General features: G+C 42.8%; 1 protein-coding gene across 1 annotated transcript in view; it reads right to left on the bottom strand.

Annotated features, from left to right (window-relative positions):
* Positions 1 to 20,281, bottom strand: part of zbtb47b (zinc finger and BTB domain containing 47b) — a 31,875-nt gene extending 11,594 nt beyond the window's left edge. The window contains exon 1 of the mRNA XM_028569315.1: positions 19,872 to 20,281. Coding sequence (XP_028425116.1) covers positions 19,872 to 19,874 — 3 coding nt within the window. The 5' untranslated portion in view covers positions 19,875 to 20,281. The remainder of the gene's footprint in view (positions 1 to 19,871) is intronic.
* Between the last annotated feature and the right edge of the window lie 1,212 nt (positions 20,282 to 21,493).

The following is a 21,493-nucleotide window of genomic DNA, read 5'->3' as shown; positions in this document are numbered from 1 at the left end:
TAACAAAAACAACTGTGTGATCACTTTAATCCCTTGATGCTTATTCTTCTACCTCTTCACAATTGTGTCTGGGCAGTCATTAATGGGTCTGAAAATTTTATCCTAGGGATTTGGAATGTAAAATAATGAAGCTTGCCATATCCACCTATAAAAACAGGACTCCAAATGAGTTCCCAAAAGACTTCCCCACTGTCTGCACAACTCTTTATGCCTTTATATTGAGCATGCGATGGGGCATTCTGAGCACAAACAAAATTTTTGCATGCACATAAGTTATATTTAGTGTGGTAAATTATTATCAAGCAAAGAATAATTTAATTTGAGCAAGAAAAAAAAGTCACTTTGTGCTTTTTGCCTGGTACATGTATATCATGTATGTAGCCTTAAAGTGCATATTTATGGCCCTTTTATATGGTTCTTGTTTTAAAACTCATGAGATGGAAACATTAAAAAGTCAGCTGGAGACAGACATTTTAGCCAACTCAGGGAGTAAAAGGTCCCATGACATGGTGCTCTTTGGATGCTTTTATATAGGTCTTAGTGGTCCCCTAATACTGTATCTAAAGGGGGGGGGGGGCATATTAATGTTAAAAAACCTCATAAAGTGAAATTTTCATGCCATGGGACCTTTAACGTTAATTAGAGCTAGCTACAGTTCAGATGACGAAACGGACGGTCTCCACGAAGAACTGTGAAGCCTGCCTTTGTGTATTTCTGTGTGAAATCCTGTACCCATTGTTTGAAATAAAATCACTACATATTTTGAGTAGCAGATAAACTGGCCACAGTTATTGTTGTAAACTGCATATGTGCCGTGCAAGAACAGAAAGCAATAATTACACAATCATAGTGAAAGTGCAGACTGCATACAGGTCAACCAAACGCCTGTCTAAACAGGTAGGTCTTTATCTGATTTTTAAAAGAATCCACAGAAACAGTGGACCGTAAATTTTACATATTTAGAAAGGAAGCGCATGAATATGGGTGAAGTAGCTCAGCCACATATGCAGGAGTGTGACCATGTAATGCTCTGTACATAAGAGTGAACATTTTAAACTGAATCCTATATGAAACAGGGAGCCAGCGAAGAGACGTAAATACCGGGGTGATATCAGTCCGTTTAAACAGAGGGATAGGGCTTGGAATAAACACAAATATACAAAACTTGCTAGTGATTGGGAGGAATACAAACAGCTACGAAACACGTGTACCACCCAAACAAGAAATGCTAAAGCCAATTACTACAGAAATAGTTTGTCTAATGACTTAAGCAATCCGAAACAATTTTGGAAAAAAATGAATACCTTACTTGGTAAGTCCAACAGTACTACGAGTAACATGACAATCAATAATAAAATTGTTAATGATCCAGCAGTGATCTCCAATGCGTTTAGTCTGCATTTCTCCCAAACACCACAGGTACAGTCATCGCTCTATCCTTATAAGTCGACTGTTAATCCTCAGCCCTACAATAGTTCTTTCACATTTCGACAGGTTAACTCAGCTGATGTCCAGCTGGCCATTAGCAAGCTATCCTCTAGTAGTGGACCTGGCCCTGACGGCATTGAGGGTAAGTTTATCAAACTTTCTTCACATGTCCTATCTTCTCCATTGGCTGAACTCTTTAACTTGTCATTTTTAACTTGTCATTTTTAACTTGTCATTTTTAACTTGTCATTTTTAACTTGTGAAGTGCCTCTGGCATGGAAGTGCGCAAAAGTCATTCCATTACATAAAGGAGGGGACACCCTAAATATGAACAATTTCAGACCTATCTCAATAATTAATAGTATCGTAAAAGTTTTTGAGAAAATTATCTTTGATCAATTATCTAACCATTTGTCTCATAACGACTTACTATCTCAATGCCAGTCAGGTTTCAGGAAACATTTCTCAACTACCACTGCTCTTTTGAAATTTACAAATTATATATATTTTTTTAAAATATATATATTTTTTTATATGTGTACTGGTGCCATCTTTTTAGATCTTACAAATGCATTTGATTTAGTTGATCATTATCTGCTTCTGGATAAACTATATTCAATTGGCCTCTCCCGTACATCTCTTCTTTGGTTCAACTCATATTTTCATCATCGCCGTCAGTGTGTGTCCTTCGGGGGCAGTCAGTCGAATTTTACAGGTGTAGATAAAGGCATACCCCAGGGTTCTTCACTTGGCCCTTTATTATTTTCCATTTTTATTAATGACTTGCCACTCTGTTGTTCAAGATGTGATATTCATCTTTATGCTGATGATACAATTATATATTGCTCCAAACCAAATATACCAGACATAAATTATTCTTTACAACATGACTTTGATTCTGTACAGCAGTGGCTGACATTTCATAAACTCTTGCTGAATAAATCAAAATCTTACTGTATGCTTTTCCAGAAAAAAGATAGAAATGATCTTAATCTTCATTTTCTGGATTCTTCTCCACTAGAGCCAACCAAAAAATTTAAATTTCTTGGTGTTTGGCTGGAAACTGATCTTTCATTTAAAGCTCATGTACATGCGCTTACCAACAAACTTAGATTTCGGCTTAAAACATTATATCAATCAATAGACTGCTTTAACTATCAGGTTAGGAGAAGAATAGTTTCTCAGTTGTTGCTACCTATTCTGGACTATGCAGATATTATATATGCTAACACTACTGCCACTTGTCTACATTCTCTTGATGTGATATACAACAGCCTGTGTCAATTCGTCCTTTGCTGCCCCTATAGGACACATCATTGTGTGATGTATGAACAGCTGTCCTGGCTTGCACCCTCAGCCAGAAGAAAATATCATTGGCTTCAGTTCATTTTTAAATGTATTTACTTTCAATATCCATATTATTTATCGCAATATTTAGTGCCTTACAGTTCACAATATAGCCTTCGTCACAATGAACAGATCTTCTTTACTGTCCCTAGAGTTAATAGAGAAGTTGGGAAATATGCTTTCTGTGTTAGAGCTTCTCGTGACTGGAACTGCCTTCCTGCATCTATTCGCTCGCTTACGTCTTTTCCTCTGTTCCAAACTGCTTTGTTAACACATCTTCAGAATACTTGTCTATGTTTCTAGCTTTTCAGATTTGCAATTGATATGTCATGTTATGTATGTGTGTAGGCTATATATATGAATGAGCTTATGTACGTAAATGTCCATTGTGATGTTAACTTTGTCAGTTATATGTGGGATTATTGTGTAATATTTTATATGTTACATTAGTCGTTTCTCTGATATTTTACATGTGATAGGGATGGGGGTAGGGATATTGAGAGCTTATGTGTGTGTAGTGTGGGCATGCGTGTTTTTTATTATGTTTTTTTTTTTTTTTTTTTTTTCTTCTTCTCTTTTCTGTTTGATTGTATCTACTCGGTTGTTCTGCTGTTCTGTTGTTTTGTACATGATCCTGAGGACGCCCATGAAAACGGGATGCTGCATCTCATGGGGTTGATCCTCTAATAAATGTTCATAAATAAATGTGAGAGCATCTATTTGACCATATGAGTATCCTTGTGGCAACATTCTGGATTGACTGAAGACGATCAAGAGCAGTGAGGAGAAAAGTGTGTTACAGTAGTCAATGCAAGATGAGATGAAGGCATGTATAAGCATCTCAAGTTCAGCAGCAACTACAGATTACTAAAATTTGAGATCTGGTCAGCTGCTTAACAAGGTTGTCAAGCAACGATGATTATAGCTTTAGTGTGTGCCTTTTTTTATAATAATGAACGTCCGTTACATTCAAGCCATTGCCAAATGAGTTGATACAAAGCTCGACAATCAGACTTATCAGCTCCACAAAACTATCTCTGTATTTCTCAGTATGGCTAGGTTTCGAAAATGGTGTCGTCCGGCGAATTTCGCGCACAGAAGCTCTAGTGAAGATAATTAACTCTTCTGAAGAGTCCATCATGTTTTTTTAATCCTCTGTGTCGTCCTTGGCTACAAGTAACAGCGTGGAGGAGGGGTACTGTACACACTGTAGTGTATCCGTCTACAGCAAAAAACATTCATGTACTGCTGAATGATAGAGGGGTTTCAATCAGTGAATGATTGCATTATTTTCATCTGGACTGACACTTTATTTAATCCAATAGCAGGTAGTTGTAGTTGCAATGCGGCTGTCACGTCTGTCCAATGCAAGACAAAGCCATCTTGTCCCATTTCATCACATACAGTACTATAGCCAAACAAATTGAGTGAGTACTTTGCAATTAAAATCCATATCTAACTCCCTCAATCTTTGTCTGTCATCATCCCTTGCCCCTTTTTACTCCGTCTCCCCCCCATTTCCTTGCAAATGTCAGGGAGAGAGCTTGTTTGCTGTCATTAGAGGGAGCGCCACCTTTAACCAGCTTCTTAGTCAGATGTCTCCCAATACATTATTCATATCAAGCCCGACCCGTGACAAACACGCAGCGGGGGGATTACTGATGCATCCAGCAAGAGGTGTCATTTAGACGGGCTTCAATCAAAGCTCCCTTTCCACACTCATTTAATCTGCCAAACACAACATGTGAGGGGATCCTCTTGCATTGTAGAGGCCTCCGAGGGCCTGTTGCACACAGCAACTCTCAAGGTTGAGGTCCTTTAATTAGAGATGGTCTGATACCGATACCAGTATTGGTATCGGCTCCGATACCGCTTAAAACGCTGGTATCGGGAAGTACTGGAGTTTATGCACCGATCCGATACAACGTAATAAAGCCCTAAAGAAAATCTACGTTAAAGTAGTTTATTTATGTTCTTTTTCCGTTATAACGGACTGTCAAACTGGATAATAAATGAAAGTTCTGTGGCATTCATTGTTTGTATTTGTTCATGTTTCACAAAGAGTTTAACCTGAGCCAGAAAGACAACAAAGATAGAAATAATATCACATCCATACAGGGATAGTAGTATACAGTTGTTAAAACATAATTAAATATATTACACACTGGTATCGGATCGGTACTCTGTATCGGCCGATACCGAAGAATTGGTATTGGCCCATCTCTACCTTTAATCCAAAAACAATGTCATTTATTTTACTGAAGAAACTTTATTTTTACATGTTAAAAATAATGGCAGTTCATGAAAAACAGTATTTATGCCATGCATTCATCTTCACACTGTACTGCTGTATTTAACACAACACTAACTGAATTTTTCAATCACAAGCTCACCATAGTCTATTTAGTAGCTGTTCTGGAGCTTTCGGTCATGCAACATGGTCTATAGTAGCAGATTTAATTACTGATCAAATTTGCACTTTGTCACAGCTTTTTTTTTCTTCTATTTATAATTATACTAATTGGCCTGATAAACATGCTCTGATCGGACGTCAACGGTACCAACTCTGAAAGGTCATAAGTGACACAAAATCAAATCTAGCTATCTGTTGTTTAACTGGTCTAATGGGGTTTTTCTCAAGTATGGATCAGACATCACATTTGCTGAACTTTGGAGGGCTGATGCATTTTGGGAAGATAATCAGGCATTTAAAAAACACTTCCTTGATCAGCCTGATTTAGTGCTTTAATTAAAATTGAAAGTTTCAGACTTTTAAACTACTTTACCACTAATCCAGTTTTGATGAAGCTGTGATGGATGATGTACAGGATTACTGCTCGACACAAGAGAAGGCTGCATCATTCATCAGAAGTATGTGTGTTACTTTAGTATCTTTAGTAAGGTCAGACTCGGTGGTGCGAGGCAAGCTTACAGTCATGTATGTGTCAAACAATGCTTGGGATATAAAAGTAACTGGTTAATCCTCACCCAGTTCCGCCATGCCAGGGTCGGTGGTACGCACTTGGCATAGGCCCGACTCCTGGACCCGTGCCAGACAGACCCGGGTCTGAGAATGAAATCCCTCTTTCTTATTTGACGTTCACTGGTGAGAATGCCCTTTTCTCTCCCACACCTTTGCACTGGATGGCCCATTTACTACTCTATAAAGTCTGCATCTCCGTCACTGCGTATGTGCCGTGACCTCTAGAGAGCTGCAATTTTAAAAGTCCCCTTGTCTGTTCACTATAATGAAGTTGAGAATGTGACTGTGAGGCCACCTGTAAGGGCACCGCATGTAAATCTTAAGACCGTAGTAAAACTGAACAATGTCTTGAATGATCACCCTTTTCAATGTTTTCTCGTGTTAAAATAAACCTTTCCCTAAAATGTTATTCTCTTCTTATGTTTGTTTGACTGCAGATTTATGAGCCAGGGACTAAACATCTACCTTGACTGTCTTGTTTGCTTGCCGGTGAACAGACTGTGCCATTAGCGGGGGCCAATGTCAGAGCACAGTACAGAGTCATGGACACATCAATAGTGCGTGGAAGGGCAGGTTGTATTCAAGCCAGAGGGAGTCCCAGGGGGACAACACTGTGGGGGTTAAAGCTTTCTCTCTGCCTGCCAACAGACTGATCAGACTGAACTCAGTGTCCTCTCACCTTCTGTCCTATCACCTTTTTTACCTTTTAAACAAACACATGTGGGTAATATAGTCAAAAATTAATACATATATACTTTCCAAATTATTTGAGCAGTCTGAATTTTGGATTATGCACCACCAAGTGGCTTGAGTGCCATGGCTCATATTAATATAACAATATGACAATATCTGGAAAGACACACAAATATTGAATAAACAAATTCAAGTAGGACTAAAATAAACATCTTTATTAAGGGATATTTAATATTATTGTATGGTAATCTTCTCCGTGAACCATCACCTTATCGTGGTGGAGAGGTTTGTGTGTCTCTGTGAACCTGAGGGCTGTGTTGTCTGGAGCTTTGTGCTCCTGGTAGGGTCTCCCAAGGCAAAGTGGTCTCAGGTGAGGGGCCAGACAAAGAATGGTTCAAAACCCCAATGAAGAAGCAAGGTAGAGATGGAGTGACCCTGCCCGGAGGAAGCCCGGGGCCCCCGTCTGGAGCCAGGCCCAGACGGCGGGCTCGTCGGCGAGCGCCTGGTGGCCGGGTTTGCCACGGAGCCCGGCCGGGCACAGCCCGAACAAGCTACGTGGCTCCCATCTCTCCAGCCCATGGGCCCACCACCTGTGGGAGGAACCGTTGGGGTCGGGTGCGATGCCACATGGGTGGCAGTGAAGGTCAGGGGCCTCGACGGACCAGACCCGGGCGGCAGACGCTGGCTCTGGGGACGTGGAACGTCACCTCTCTGTGGGGAAGGAGCCGGAACTGGTGCGGGGGGGCGCTACCGGTTAGATCTGGTGGGGCTTACCTCTACGCACAGTCTCGGTTCTGGAACCATACTCCTGGATAGGGGTTGGACTCTTTTCTTCTCCGGAGTTGCCCAGGGTGTGAGGCGCCGGGCGGGTGTGGGGATACTCACAAGCCCCGGCTGAGCGCCGCTGTGTTGGAGTTTACCCCGTGGACGAGAGGGTCGCCTCCCTACGCCTGCGGGTTGTGGGGAAAACTCTGACTGTTGTTTGTGCATATGCACCAAACAGGAGTTCGGAGTATTCGGCCTTCTTGGAGACCTTGACTGGAGTCCTGCATGGGGCTCCAGTGGGGGACTCCATTGTTCTGCTGGGGGACTTCAACGCACACGTGGGCAATGATGGAGACACCTGGAGGCGTGATTGGGAGGAACGGCCTCCCTGATCTAAACCAGAGTGGTTGTTTGTTGTTGGACTTCTGTGCTAGTCATGGATTGTCTATAACGAACACCATGTTCGAACATAGGGATGCTCATAAGTGTACCTGGTACCAGAGCACCCTAGGGCCAAGGTCAATGATCGATTTCATAATCGTTTCATCTGATCTGAGGCCGTATGTTTTGGACACTCGGGTGAAGAGAGGGGCAGAGCTGTCAACCGATCACCATCTGGTGGTGAGTTGGGTCAGGGGTGGGGAAGACTCTGGACAGACCTGGTAAGCCCAAACGTGTAGTGCGGGTAAATTGGGAACGTCTGGAGGAGGCCCCTGTCCGACAGACTTTCAACTCACACCTCCGGGCGGAGCTTTTCGTGCATCCCTGTGGAGGCTGGGGGCATTGAACCCGAGTGGACAATGTTCAAAGTTTCCATTGCTGAAGCTGCGGCGAGGAGCTGTGGTCTTAGGATCTTAGGTGCCTCAAGGGGCGGTAACCCACGAACACCGTGGTGGACACCAGTGGTCAGGGAAGCCGTCCGACTGAAGAAGGAGTCCTTCCGGGATATGTTATCTCGGAGGACTCCGGAGGCGGTTGCAGGGTACCGAAGGGCCCGAAGGGCTGCAGCCTCTGCCGTGAAAGAGGCAAAGCAGCGGGTGTGGGAGAAGTTTGGAGAAGACATGGAGAAGGACTTTCGGTCGGCACCAAAGTGTTTCTGGAAAACTGTTCGCCACCTCAGGAGGGGAAGGGGGAACCATCCAAGCTGTGTACAGTAAGGATGGGACACTGTTGACCTCCACTGAGGAGGTAATAGGGCGGTGGAAGGAGCACTTTGAGGAACTCCTGAATCCGACTAATACGCCCTCTATGTTAGAGGCAGAGCTGGAGGATAACGGGGATTGTCGCCGATTTCCCAGGCGGAAGTCACTGATGTAGTCAAACAACTACACAGTGGCAAAGCCCCGGGATTGATGAGATCCGTCCAGAAATGCTCAAGGCTCTGGGTGTGGAGGGGCTGTCCTGGTTGACACGCCTCTTCAACATTGCGTGGAAGTCTGGGACGGTGCCAAAGGAGTGGCAGACTGGGGTGGTGGTTCCTCTTTTTAAAAAGGGGGACCAGAGGGTGTGTGCCAATTATAGGGGTATCACACTTCTCAGCCTCCCTGGTAAAGTCTACTCCAAGGTGCTGGAAAGGAGGGTTCGGCCGATAGTCGAACCTCGGGTTGAGGAGGAACAATGCGGATTCCGTCCTGGTCGTGGAACAACGGACCAGCTCTTCACTCTCAAAGGATCCTGGAGGGAGCCTGGGAGTATGCCCAACCGGTCTACATGTGTTTTGTGGATTTGGAGAAGGCGTATGACCGGGTCCCCGGGAGATACTGTGGGAGGTGCTGCGGGAGTATGGGGTGAGGGGGTCTCTACTCAGGGCCATCCAATCTCTGTATGACCAAAGTGAGAGCTGTGTCCGGGTTCTCGGTAGTAAGTCGGACTCGTTTCAGGTGAGGGTTGGCCTCCGCCAGGGCTGCGCTTTGTCACCAATCCTGTTTGTAATATTTATGGACAGGATATCGAGGCGTAGTCGGGGTGGGGAGGGGTTGCAGTTTGGTGGGCTGGGGATCTCATCGCTGCTCTTTGCAGATGATGTGGTCCTGATGGCATCATCGGCCTGCGACCTTCAGCACTCACTGGATCGGTTCGCAACCGAGTGTGAAGCGGTTGGGATGAGGATCAGCACCTCTAAATCGGAGGCCATGGTTCTCAGCAGGAAACCGATGGAATGCCTTCTCCAGGTAGGGAATGAGTCCTTACCCCAAGTGAAGGAGTTCAAGTACCTTGGGGTTTTGTTCGCGAGTGAGGGGACAATGGAGCGGGAGATTGGTCGGAGAATCGGGCGCAGCGGGTGCGGTATTGCATTCAATCTATCGCACCGTTGTGAAAAAAGAGAGCTGAGCCAGAAGGCAAAGCTCTCGATCTACCGGTCAGTTTTCGTTCCTACCCTCACCTATGGTCATGAAGGCTGGGTCATGACCGAAAGAATGAGATCCAGGGTACAAGCGGCGAAATGGGTTTCCTCAGGAGGGTGGCTGGCGTCTCCCTTAGAGATAGGGTGAGAAGCTCAGTCATCCGTGAGGAGCTCGGAGTAGAGCCGCTGCTCCTTTGCGTCGAAAGGAGCCAGTTGAGGTGGTTCGGGCATCTGGTAAGGATGCCCCCTGGGCGCCTCCCTAGGGAGGTGTTCCAGGCACGTCCAGCTGGGAGGAGGCCTCGGGGAAGACCCAGGACTAGGTGGAGGGATTATATCTCCAACCTGGCCTGGGAACGCCTCGGGATCCCCCAGTCGGAGCTGGTTAATGTTGCTCGGGAAAGGGAAGTTTGGGGTCCCCTGCTGGAGCTGCTCCCCCCGCGACCCGACACCGGATAAGCGGACGAAGATGGATGGATGGATGGATGGATGTATGGTAATTTTCTGTGAAATCATATTGCAATTATGTCATTTTCTTATTGTTGTCCAAATTAATGATGTCTACCATTTTGTCCAGCACTAATCTATTATTATTATTTGACAAAACCAATAGAATCACAAAGGTCCAACCACTTGTTTTTTCCCCAGAGCTTACAGCCACATCTCATTAGTGCATGTTGTTTGCTCAGTTGTCATGGAGATGGAGGTTCATCCCCATATACCACCACCTGTTATGACCAAAACTCCATGTGATAGCAAGTAAACCGTCATCAAGACTAGACCTCATTCAAGTAGAGAGGATTATTTATTTATTTATTTATTATTATTCTCTTGATTATTTATCTGATTAGTCAATTCATGGTTTTGTCTGCAAGATGTCCGAAAAATTGTGAGAAATGCACATCACAATTTCCCAGAGTGGGCCAAGCGCAAAAGGTACTTACCAAGGTAAATCAAAGAGTACGTTTCTTGGCCAGAATCTCAAGGTTTCTGGACAAGAAAGCGATGTTAACTCTAATTCAGCCTTGTTTTGACTATGCATGCTGCTCATGGTACAATGGTGACTTAAAGCACCTGAAACATAGGCTTCAGACTGCTCAAAATAAGGTTATAAGGATTATTCTGAACCTCCCCATGAGATCTCATCTTGACATTATTGGGCGGTTACAAGTAGAAGATCAAGTCTCTCAGATTCACCTGTGCATGGTACATAGGACTGTGCATGGGGCTGTCCCCAAATATTTAATCAATTATTTTAACAGAGTGAGAGATGTTCACAGCTACTCCACCAGGGGCAGCTTTACTGATTTTGTACCTCCTAGAGTTAACCCCTTAACGCCGACTGTCGCTAATTTGCATCAAACCCCTTCCATCCGACTGCAGGCAAGATAGCGTGGGTGTATTCCCCCCAATGCCGGTTTGTTTACATGCGATACATACCTAGGAACCTTTTGCATGCACTGGTTTCTCGTAGGACCGGTCGGAGTGGGAGATATATCCGTTTCACATAAGCAAAATTAACCCTAACCCTACCCCTAACCCTACCCCTACACCTAATCCTACCCCTACACCTAACCCTACCCCTAACCCTAAATAAACTACTGTCAATGTTAGGGAGTAGGAGAGTGTTTTCTTTCATGCCGTTGTCAAGATCCATGTATTTGTCAATTACAGTTTAGAAGTTCTAACAACTTTGTGACATGAATGAAATCTACTGTGTTTTATTAATTTTACCATTTTGTAAAGAATTTTACCATAATGCCTGTTGTCGCTAATTTGCATCATACCTAAATTTATATCTATTCCATATGCTATAGACAAATTAACAATCTCAACTTAATTTAGCATCAACTTGGAGCCAGAAACACACATAATATTTTGTTTATATAATTGTAAATAAATTCAGGCGTCAAGGGGTTAAGAGTAATTTAGGAGTCCTTTTTGTATGTAGCAACAAGCCGGTGGAACAGGTTGCCAGGAAATCTAAAGGTGGTCAGAAGTTTAGAGGTTTTAAGCAGGCACTGAAAAAATGGCTCAGATGCCAATCTTAGTAGTATGGAAATAAGCCCCAGGGCTTTATTGTGTTATTGTGCACTTTGTTTGATTTTTTTTTTTAAATGTATGGTGCAAAGCTGTATTGTATCGTATAACAAAATGGTCAAATAAAATCAATCAATCAATCAATCAATCAATCAATAGCAACCAACAGTCCCAAACAGAAAGATATTCAATTCACAATGATTTAAAGCAGGAACAAAAGCAGCAGATCAATCCTTTGTAGAAACTGGAACCAGAAAATGTTTTAGCATTTTAGCATTGCTTGATAAATGACTTTTATGTGATTATCACATTTTTTGTTTATTCATTTTTTAGTCCATCAACGGTTTTAGCACTAAATTCAAGTATCAAAAGTTGCTTTTATCGTTCTTTTAGAATAGAACTGAAACAATGAGTTTATTCAAATGATTATTTATTGCAAAGCAGTTCTTTCAACTCAATCTAACTACTACAAATTTAATTCAGGCCACAACATTCTCCTTTAATTACTTCACAAACAAGTGCAATCCTGCTACCAGCCAAATGTCAAAACGTCCAAATGCACAGTGAAGTCTCTCTACTTCGAAAACAAAAAGAGATCACCCAACCATCCACAGTCGTGAAGACAGCAATCTCATGAGCTCATACGTGGGCCCCTCTTGTCACCCAGCGGGGAGGTGGGGGTCAGGGGCTCTGCCACTTCCACCCACTGGTCACTACAACTTACAGTAAAGAGCACACTCAGCAGCCCTCTTCACAGCGAGGCCTCCTGCTGAAGGGCCCGGAGCAGGGCTCAGCGTGACTGACACCCGGAGGAAGGAGAGTGGGCACCGTGTCAGGCCTCATCTCACTCACTGGCATGGAGACGGTAGAACACACACACACACACACACACACACACACACACACACACACACACACACACACACACACACACACACACACACACACACACACACACACACACACACACACACACACACACACACACACACACACACACACACACACACACACACACACACACACACACACACACATCCCTGAGTCATCATCAGTGCAGATGAGAGCAAAGCATGACAGGCCCGAATACAAACTCTCCACAGAGAGATCACCCAGTTACAGCAAGTTTGGCTTCACAGAATCGTCACAGAGTGCTTTTACGTGGCGGGATATGGATCAGGTCACGCGTGAACACAACCAAACAGACAAGGGCATGTCATTTCTGGCAGAGTCCAATCAGACCGCCATTAAAAAGTCATCAGGGTAATGACTGACACGGTGTCCTCTGTGTGCTCACCAGACCTTCCCTGCTGCTGACGCCAAACGGCAGACAGGTTTTGTTCCAGAGAAGCCGAGTCAGAGAAGTGAATTCTGGTTCTCTGGGTGAGAATCGTGGCTTAATCCTCGAGGTGTTATCTGGTCTAGGATACAGGCTGGGCAAGTCTGGCATGGACGAAGAGTGGTATGCGAAGTTGTCTCCCTGCTTTCAGTGTTTATGTCTCGTCATGGATGGATTACTGAACAGGCCTATTGGGTACAAATCCAGGGGCCCAAGGTCTCACGGGTCCCCTGGGCCAGGGCCTCGGTTTACTGCAGAGCGACGGTCAACATTTTCTGTCGGAGAGGCAAATCAAATGACAAAGGGACATCAAAGAGACACAAAACTACTACAAAGAGACGCAGAAAGGCCACAAAGAGATGCAAAATGACTGCAAAGAGATGCAATCACGGCCAGAGAGATGCAAAACAACAATAAAAGAGAGGCAAAATGAACACAAAGAGACAAACATCCACAGAGAGAGACAAAATGACTACAAAGAGATGCAATATGACTCAAAAAAGAAGCAAAATCACCTCAAAGATGAACTAAACGACTACAAAGAGATGCTAAATGACCACAACGAGACGCAGAACAACCTTTTAGTCTTTTAGTCTGGGGGGGCCTTTTATATGTCTGTGCTATTGTCTCATAATCCGTCTGTGTTTCTAGTGGAAGATTTCTCCTGTCTGCAGTCTGCACTCCCTCCTCTCCTCTCTAAATCCAATCAGCACAGAGCCCCAGCACTGACCTTGAGGTAGAAGTAGCATATACAGTAGCAGACGCACAAGCACACCCAGCCGCACATCTGCAACACTGACCGCCCATACGTGTGTACCTGCATCATAATCACACATTTGTTCCCACGTCAGTAAACAGAAAATGAAAGATCTGGCACATGTGATGACCCTGCTGATGCATGCATAGAGAGGATCTAAATGTGGCTGGACTCACAATATCCTGTTATCAAACATGTTGCTCTTTCATAGACGAGCCAGACCGGTAATAGCACAAGTGACAAGGTCTCACTTTTAACAAGCCCTGTGGTGATCATTATAGCACTATGATAAAAAAATGCTAATAAAAATCAATGTTCAATGACTAAAGGGGGGAGCCACAGCGGCGGGTGGCAGCATGCTCACTGCTGAGGTCACGCACAGTCACATACACACACAGCCACATTAAAGTGGAGTTTAATACTCACTGGGATGGCACTGTTCATCAGATAATAACGGTATTAAGGTGGATAGTTACACCTTGTGATACTAGGATATGGGATTATATAATCTGGGAAATTAGTGGTGCATGTCTTTCAAATTGGTGGGAAATCAACCCTTGTAAATAATCAAAAAGATGTATTATGACAGAATTTAAGATAAACACACAAATACTTTGTGGTATATACTAAACATACCTACAGTATTACCTAAATATCTGGCTCTTTAACTGATAAATACTCCACAATGTTTACCATGTTTGTCAGCTGTTTGGTGCTCTGCAGGTGGATGCAGTGGTTTTAAGACATTTTTTCCTATAAACAGAGCAGTGAGAGGGAACCAAAACTGTGAGTTGTGGGCTGTAAGAAGATGCAACAGACCTCTGTAGAGCTCAGGGGAGCTGCAGAGTCTTGGGATAATTCTCTGTGTTCATCACTCAGAGCCTTTCACGTTACACAGTCATTTGATCCATTCATTGTTATGAAAATATAGACTATAGCTGATTTAATCCCCAAACATTATACAAGTGTGACGCTAAATTCCAGGATTTTAATCGAGAAAATAACCTGTTAAGTAATCAATAATCAAAGTTATTGGTGATAGTTTGCCAGTATAAAAAAATTAAAAAGTCAAAAGAACTCTATTTGACAAACGGAACTGCTTCAACACACACAAAAACTGAATATTATTTCAGGTAAAATGTACAGCAGGACAATTTCAGATAGCAAACAGCAAATCCTAAATTAGTTTAAAATGAGCTGCTGTTATGCAGTTTCCCCTTTCCACTACTTTAGCTAATTATTTTATTCCCCTCAGCCTATTAAAACATTTAACTTTCTTAACCACAGCATTCACTGCTGGCTGCAATTAATAAGGACAATATTATCAGCATTAGTGCCGCTCTAATCCTAGACATCCAATCTCTCCTGTTCTAATCCAGCACTGTGGACTTGCCCCAGCCTTGCCCTATTGGAGCTCTCCACCAGCTTTTACTATTAGATTTAAATACATTTCCATCTATATGTTAATGCAACCACAGGTGACAAGTCAATCTACAACTGATACGTGTTTACCCGGGCATGAAATTGGGATGCACAAACAAAAATAAGGGTGAGAACAGCATGAGCAACATCTTGGCGACGTATAGTACATTAAAATTTGACAGCGTGAGCGGGATTGCCTCAGCTGCATGATTTGCAGAGTCCTTTTCCCGGCTTGTCCTTTAAACATGCTGGACAGCAGTGTGTTTTATCACTTTGGTGAAGCTGGGGAGGACAGTGTGTGTGAGTGTGTGTTGCCCAATCAGAAGAGATGTTAAAAAAAAAAGACATCAACCGATGGTCGTCTGGAGTGGAGATGACTCTGACGAGCAGTTTGATAATCAAAAGGAGCTGCCTGGAGGTGGGGGGATGGGGCAGCGATGAGGTTAGAGTGTCCGTACTGACGTTTGTCTCTGGGCAAATGAGCTGGGAGAGGAAGCGCTGAGTCAGGAAGCCTGGCCAAGAGAGAGGCCCGTGGAGCTGGCATCTCCACACACACACAACGTTTCACACACCACCGCTCTGCTGGAGTCATAACACACTGTTCCCAAGCCAGCGCAGCACACGCATGTGCACAACGGTGGGTGCACACACTCGCCTGCTGTGCATGCATTCATCAGTAAACAAAGAGATGTGACGCCAAATACCTGTGGCCAATAAAGTGTGGTGTACAAACGATATATTTCAATTTGCAAATAATCAAGAAGAAGAAAAAAATCAAGTCAGTGGAGGGGCAGAATCTGATTTGTTCAAATATATGACACAAAGAGAGAAAGATGCAACTTTGAAGTGATCCATTAGAGACAAAAGATCATTCTGATGCATAGCCGCGAGCAGGTGCAGATACCCGAGGGCAATTACATGGGATGAAACTGTGATATCTTCATCATCCCTTTCATAGCATGACACACAGAGAGAAGAGGCTAACACAAGACTCTAAAGAGCTCCTTATCAGAGGAATCTCTCTGGTGTGGCAATACTCTTTGTGTGTGTGTGTGTGTGTGTGTGTAGTTGATGTTTGATGAGAAGGTCAGAGAGGACAAAGAGGTAGAGGAGGAGGAGCACCGGCTCCTCATAGCTGCAATCAATCAATGGACGACAAAGAAATGGTGAATATGATATATATTTGCCATTTTTATATTTTATATATATATATATATATATATATATATATATATATATATATATATATATATATATTTTTTTTATATATTTTTATTTTTTTTATTTATTTATTTATTTTTTTTCATTTTATAGATTATTTTTTGGGGGCTTTTTCCCCCCTTTTATTTCAGAGTGAGAGACAGTGGATAGACAGGAAAGGTGGGAGATAGATGGGGGATGACACACAGCAAAGGGCCGCAGGTCAGATTCGAACGCTGGGCCGCTGCAAAGGACTCCGCCAACATGGGGCGCACGCGCTTACTGGGTGAGCTAGAGGTCGCCCCAATAGTATGGTTTTTGTATGGATTAAATAAACCACATATCAAGTGCTTGATTTTTAAGACATGTTGTAGATGGGCTACATATTTCCCTGTTTCCAGTCTTTATGCTAAGCTAACCTGCTGCTAGCTGTAGCTTCATGTTTAAAGGTGTACTATGAGTTCCTGCATGGTTTCAGCGAGATTTCATTTTTGTCTCAAATCGTAGGCATCTCTCTTTGATCCGCTAGCTGCCTGCCCCCTGAATACACTGTGAAAAAGCTCGGTTTCGAGAAACAACACGGGTCGTCAAACAAACACTAGAGGCACAGGCTGTGCACCAAAATACAACAAACCAATCACAGACAAGATGGTTGGGGGAGGGGGTGGGGGTTAGTTAGTCATGACAGTTACAGAAACATGGGGGGAGGGGCGAGCTTCCTCTGTTTTGTTTTAAATTTACTTGGAACGTCAATAGAAGTGACCATGCAGGAACTATAGTGCACCTTTAATGTAGTCGTGACAGTGGTATCAATCTTCTTATCTAACTTTCTGCAAGAAATCAAATGAGTGTATTTGTCAAAATGTTGACTATATCTTTAAAAAGTATATTTTTGAATTGAATAAGTGGTTAGTTTTAGTTTGTTTTTTTAATACTGTGATGGATAAGTCAAGAGTATATTTTTTAAACTGATCCATGCATATTTTTTTATTCGTACAACTAAGTACAGAAGTACAGAAGCTAAAACTGAATGTAATGTTTACATTTTTGCAAAAACTGTGTGTACAACGGAACGTGAAACAAATATTTGTGATGACTATCAGATAAAGGATCCCTTCTTTCCTGATTTGCAATTCTCTGAAAACAGCATGAAAACTCATTCCCATCTGTTTGAAGCTCCTCCTAAATCTCTCTCTCTCTGACCTGAATTCAGCTAAAAGCTACAAGAACACTTTAGAAGAAAAACTCACTTAATATCTTCAAATTCCTGACAATGAAAGGCTAATAGAAATCCTCATATCAAGTTTTACAAAAAGAAAAAGCTGTTTGTCTTCTGTAATAATGGAGTTCAAAGACATTTAAAAAAGTGCCATGGGGGGTTAAATTAGAGTAACAGTTTTTCTCAGATTAAAAGACACCGATGCCAGCAGCTGGCACTGCTGAGAAACAATACAAATGTGAACTTATACAAAGAGTAAAATCAACCCTACTTACTTGGAACAAAACTTACTTTAACCAACAGAAGAAAAGAAACCTTACATAAGCCCAGGTTGACCTTTCTCTTTGCAGCCTTGTCCACTGTTCTTAATCTCAGGGGCATAAATTAGCAGCACCTACAGTATGCTCGGAGTTGCCAAGGAGAGCGGCCTCCTACCAGAGGCCGAGGATGTCTGCTGGAGTTTGTTGCCAGGGCTCGTGAATGGCTGCACTTGTCACAAGGACTAAAGAGTTTTCTCGCTCATCACCCAGAGACAGTGACGCCTCAAAGTCAAGGGTGGGCAGGAATGCCCTGAATAGGCGGTTACGTAAAAAAGCACCCTGTGAGATAGAGAAGGAGCTGCTCAGGACCTGACAATGCTCGCTGAAATTAAACAGTGGCAGATGGCCCAACGTGTGCAGTATAAACATCTTAAGTGTGCATGGAAGTGAGACAGTTACATTTTCACAAATTCACCAAATTAAGAGAAAACAACAGCAATCATTTCAATATGAGACAATGGGCCCCTGGGCATAGACACATAAAAGGCACCCCAACCCTCCTTCATACAGTAGGAGCAAGACACAAAACGACACAAAACGCAACTGCATCGGTCACATCATTTGTAGTCGTTTCTTTATAGTCATTTTGAGTCTAGTCATACTTTTTCGTGTCTCTTGTCATTTTGTTTTCTTTTTTTGTGTCTCTTTGTAGACATTTTCTGTATTCATTTTATTGACTTTCCAACAAGAACGTTAACAGTGACTTCATACAGAGGCTGTGGTCCAAGGGCCACTGGCCCCTGGGCCTGTGCCCAGTAGGCCTGTTCAGTAATCAATCTGTTAATAAGTGTATGGATATGAGGCTATTGATAAAAACTAAATGAGCAAAAACTAATCCACTTTTGAGGTCAACAAAGTAATTGCAGAAATTATCTGGGGCATGTTTAAAAAAAAAAAACTGTCAAAAAGACATCTCTGATCAACAACTAATTTAATTCGCCAAGCACACTTTACACATTATCTATCGCAGCTTACTTTCATGCGTGCACAAAAAAAAAGGCAAACAGAAAAACATACCAAAACCTCTCTCTCCCTCTTTGCACCCACCAGAAGCCACCCAGAGAGCACCAGGGCCAGCCCTGCTGACCTGACCCAGATATTAACCCAAGCCTCCAGATGTGAACGCGCGCTGGGATTACTCCACCACTGCATCAAGCTCCACATGCTTTCCTAATGAGGCATCCTAATATGACCCTGGAGACAGAACGGACTGTCTGTCTCACTATCTGCCTCTATTCCCATAACTCTATCACTCTGTCTGTACAGAAGCATCTTCATATAATGTAATGGGAATACAAAACAGCATGGAGTCTGGTTGAGAATGCTATTTCATCATTGTCACAGAGGGATATTAGTCTGTAAAAGTGAATCAAAAGAACCTGACCTCATGCAGCGGACAAAACCACCATACAATTGAACATTATCTGATAAAATAATACTGCTTTGACTGTCAAACACTGGAATTAAATAAGCAATTAACTGTATTACGACACTACCCAACGCTGATATGCTGCCTATTATTCAGACACCTCTGCCAGAGTGTCACCTGCAACTAAGTGAAATGATTAAGAAAGAAAGAGTGGCATGCCATCTACTACTACACTGAGGAGAATCTCTAATTTACGCATGAATGTCAAAGCCTAGCAAACTTGATCTGCACTGGCTGTTGGAGAAAAGTAGTTTCACTCATCCTGTCCACATTTGCACCAGTCACGACCTGAGCCCTTTTGCAGGAGCGCCCTGATATGAAAGAATTTAACTCCTTCTCTGCATCAATGTAGCTATTGTAGCTATTGCATTCTTTCAGCAGCTTCAATTTCCAACTTGTGCCGTGTCGGCAAGTTACAAACTTCAGTATACAAAGCACAAAATACACGGTATGACAGCCGGTGGTACAAATACACAATGAGGCAGAAGTGCGTTAAGTTTAATCGGCCTGCTAAGTAGCTCAAATTTGCAAGAGATCAAAGAGGGACAAAAAATAAACAAAAATGCAGCGCTCTCCTCTGTAGCCTACCATTTTGATCCAGCGTTTCGAGGCTCAAAGGAGTCCAAGAATAACTCCTTTCGCACCAGTTTTCCCTTCGCCATGAAAATGACCGTTGAATTGTCACATTTCTTCAGTTTTTGCCTTATCCTCAATCTTTTCCCCCCCCGTGCTGCTGTAGCATTCAGACAGACAAAAATGCAGAGGCTGCTTTTGCAGAAGGAATTGGTGATTGGAGCTCGGGGATCATATGGGCTTTTTGTCAGACGTTTTTAAAGGGACACGGTACTGTTTAACGTGGAGTTGCGAGACAGGCGCCTTTCTTTGTACAGTTCTTGGATTTTCTTCTTTTTTTGGCGTAAGCAGGAGGACGTGAAAGGACATGCAAGCAGATGGCGCAAAACACGGGTGCGCTTCCTGTCACTGTGCGCTCGTGCAACAGTGTGACGTCACAGGGGAAGACAGATGCAGAGGTCAGGAAGTTCGGTCTTTTCCCATGTTGCAGAAGTCATCATAACTTCTTTTTACACAATATGAACACTAGTATTGTGCCATATATCAGATCGTAATACCTTCAAACGGGTGTTGTATCTGCACCATAGACTGTTAATAATATACAGTCTATGATCTGCACACAGTTTAATCTAACCACAAAGAGAGCAAAATGTCAAATGAGAATTTAAATGATTGTCTCGCACTCAAACAAATAAACTACTTCTCATTTTCATTCGTGACCCCCTTCATACCAGGACCAAAGTAACGTCATATGAGGCCCTGGGACTAAAATGAGGTATTTGGTAATTTGATTAACCACAATGTAAAGGAATATGCACCAATAAGCATAATATAAACTAAAATAATGAAGGTGTTAAAACTAGATAGGCCTATTTACTAAGTCCTATCAACTCAGGGCCCCTCTGCATGACCGGCAAATATATAGTGCAGGTGTTGCCTTAAGGCTCCTATGATTTCAGTTCAAATGTGCTTAAAAAATGATTTAAACGATCAATTATCAAAATAGTTGGTTATTAATTTTCTGACACAAAACTTGGAGCCTTGATGCCTCCTGAGGGTCTGGGGCCCCGGGGCAGTTACCCACTCTGCCCAGTTAGTAATTTAGCCTTGTCTTGAACCACACTGCCATCGCTCACTCCTGAGCAGACTGTATGGAGCAGAAGTCAATACGCTCATAACAAGGTGGGGGAAAAATTGATCGCAACCTGGAGCAGGTTCCATTCATCACTTCATGTCCAGGACTCAGCCGAGCCCACAATATTAGTGTGTACAGAGAAGCTGTACTCCCAGACTGACAGCAATCTTAAAACACATTTCACATTAAGATGTTTTAAATTCAAGCCATAGTATGTGGATGTGTAAACAAAGAGTTCAATATTTTATATCTTGTGCTGTTAAACATGTCAGACAAGGAGGAATTGAAGAGGAAATAATTAAATGAAAAATGAACCATCTATTTTCCCAAACTGTGGGAGGAGACTAATGATTTTTCCTTATAACCCTGAGGCATTGAAATCAAACTTGTTAACAAAAAAGTTCCGATAGGACATATGTTGTGAAGGAAACATAAATCCAATCCTGTATCAGTGATTTAAAGGTTAGGCACGAGTAACAACCTTTTTGGCTTGTTTATACTA

Source organism: Perca flavescens, chromosome 22 (genome assembly GCF_004354835.1).
Source record: "Perca flavescens isolate YP-PL-M2 chromosome 22, PFLA_1.0, whole genome shotgun sequence".
Classification (NCBI taxonomy): domain Eukaryota; kingdom Metazoa; phylum Chordata; class Actinopteri; order Perciformes; family Percidae; genus Perca; species Perca flavescens.
This window is presented reverse-complemented; position numbering and strand designations above follow the sequence as displayed.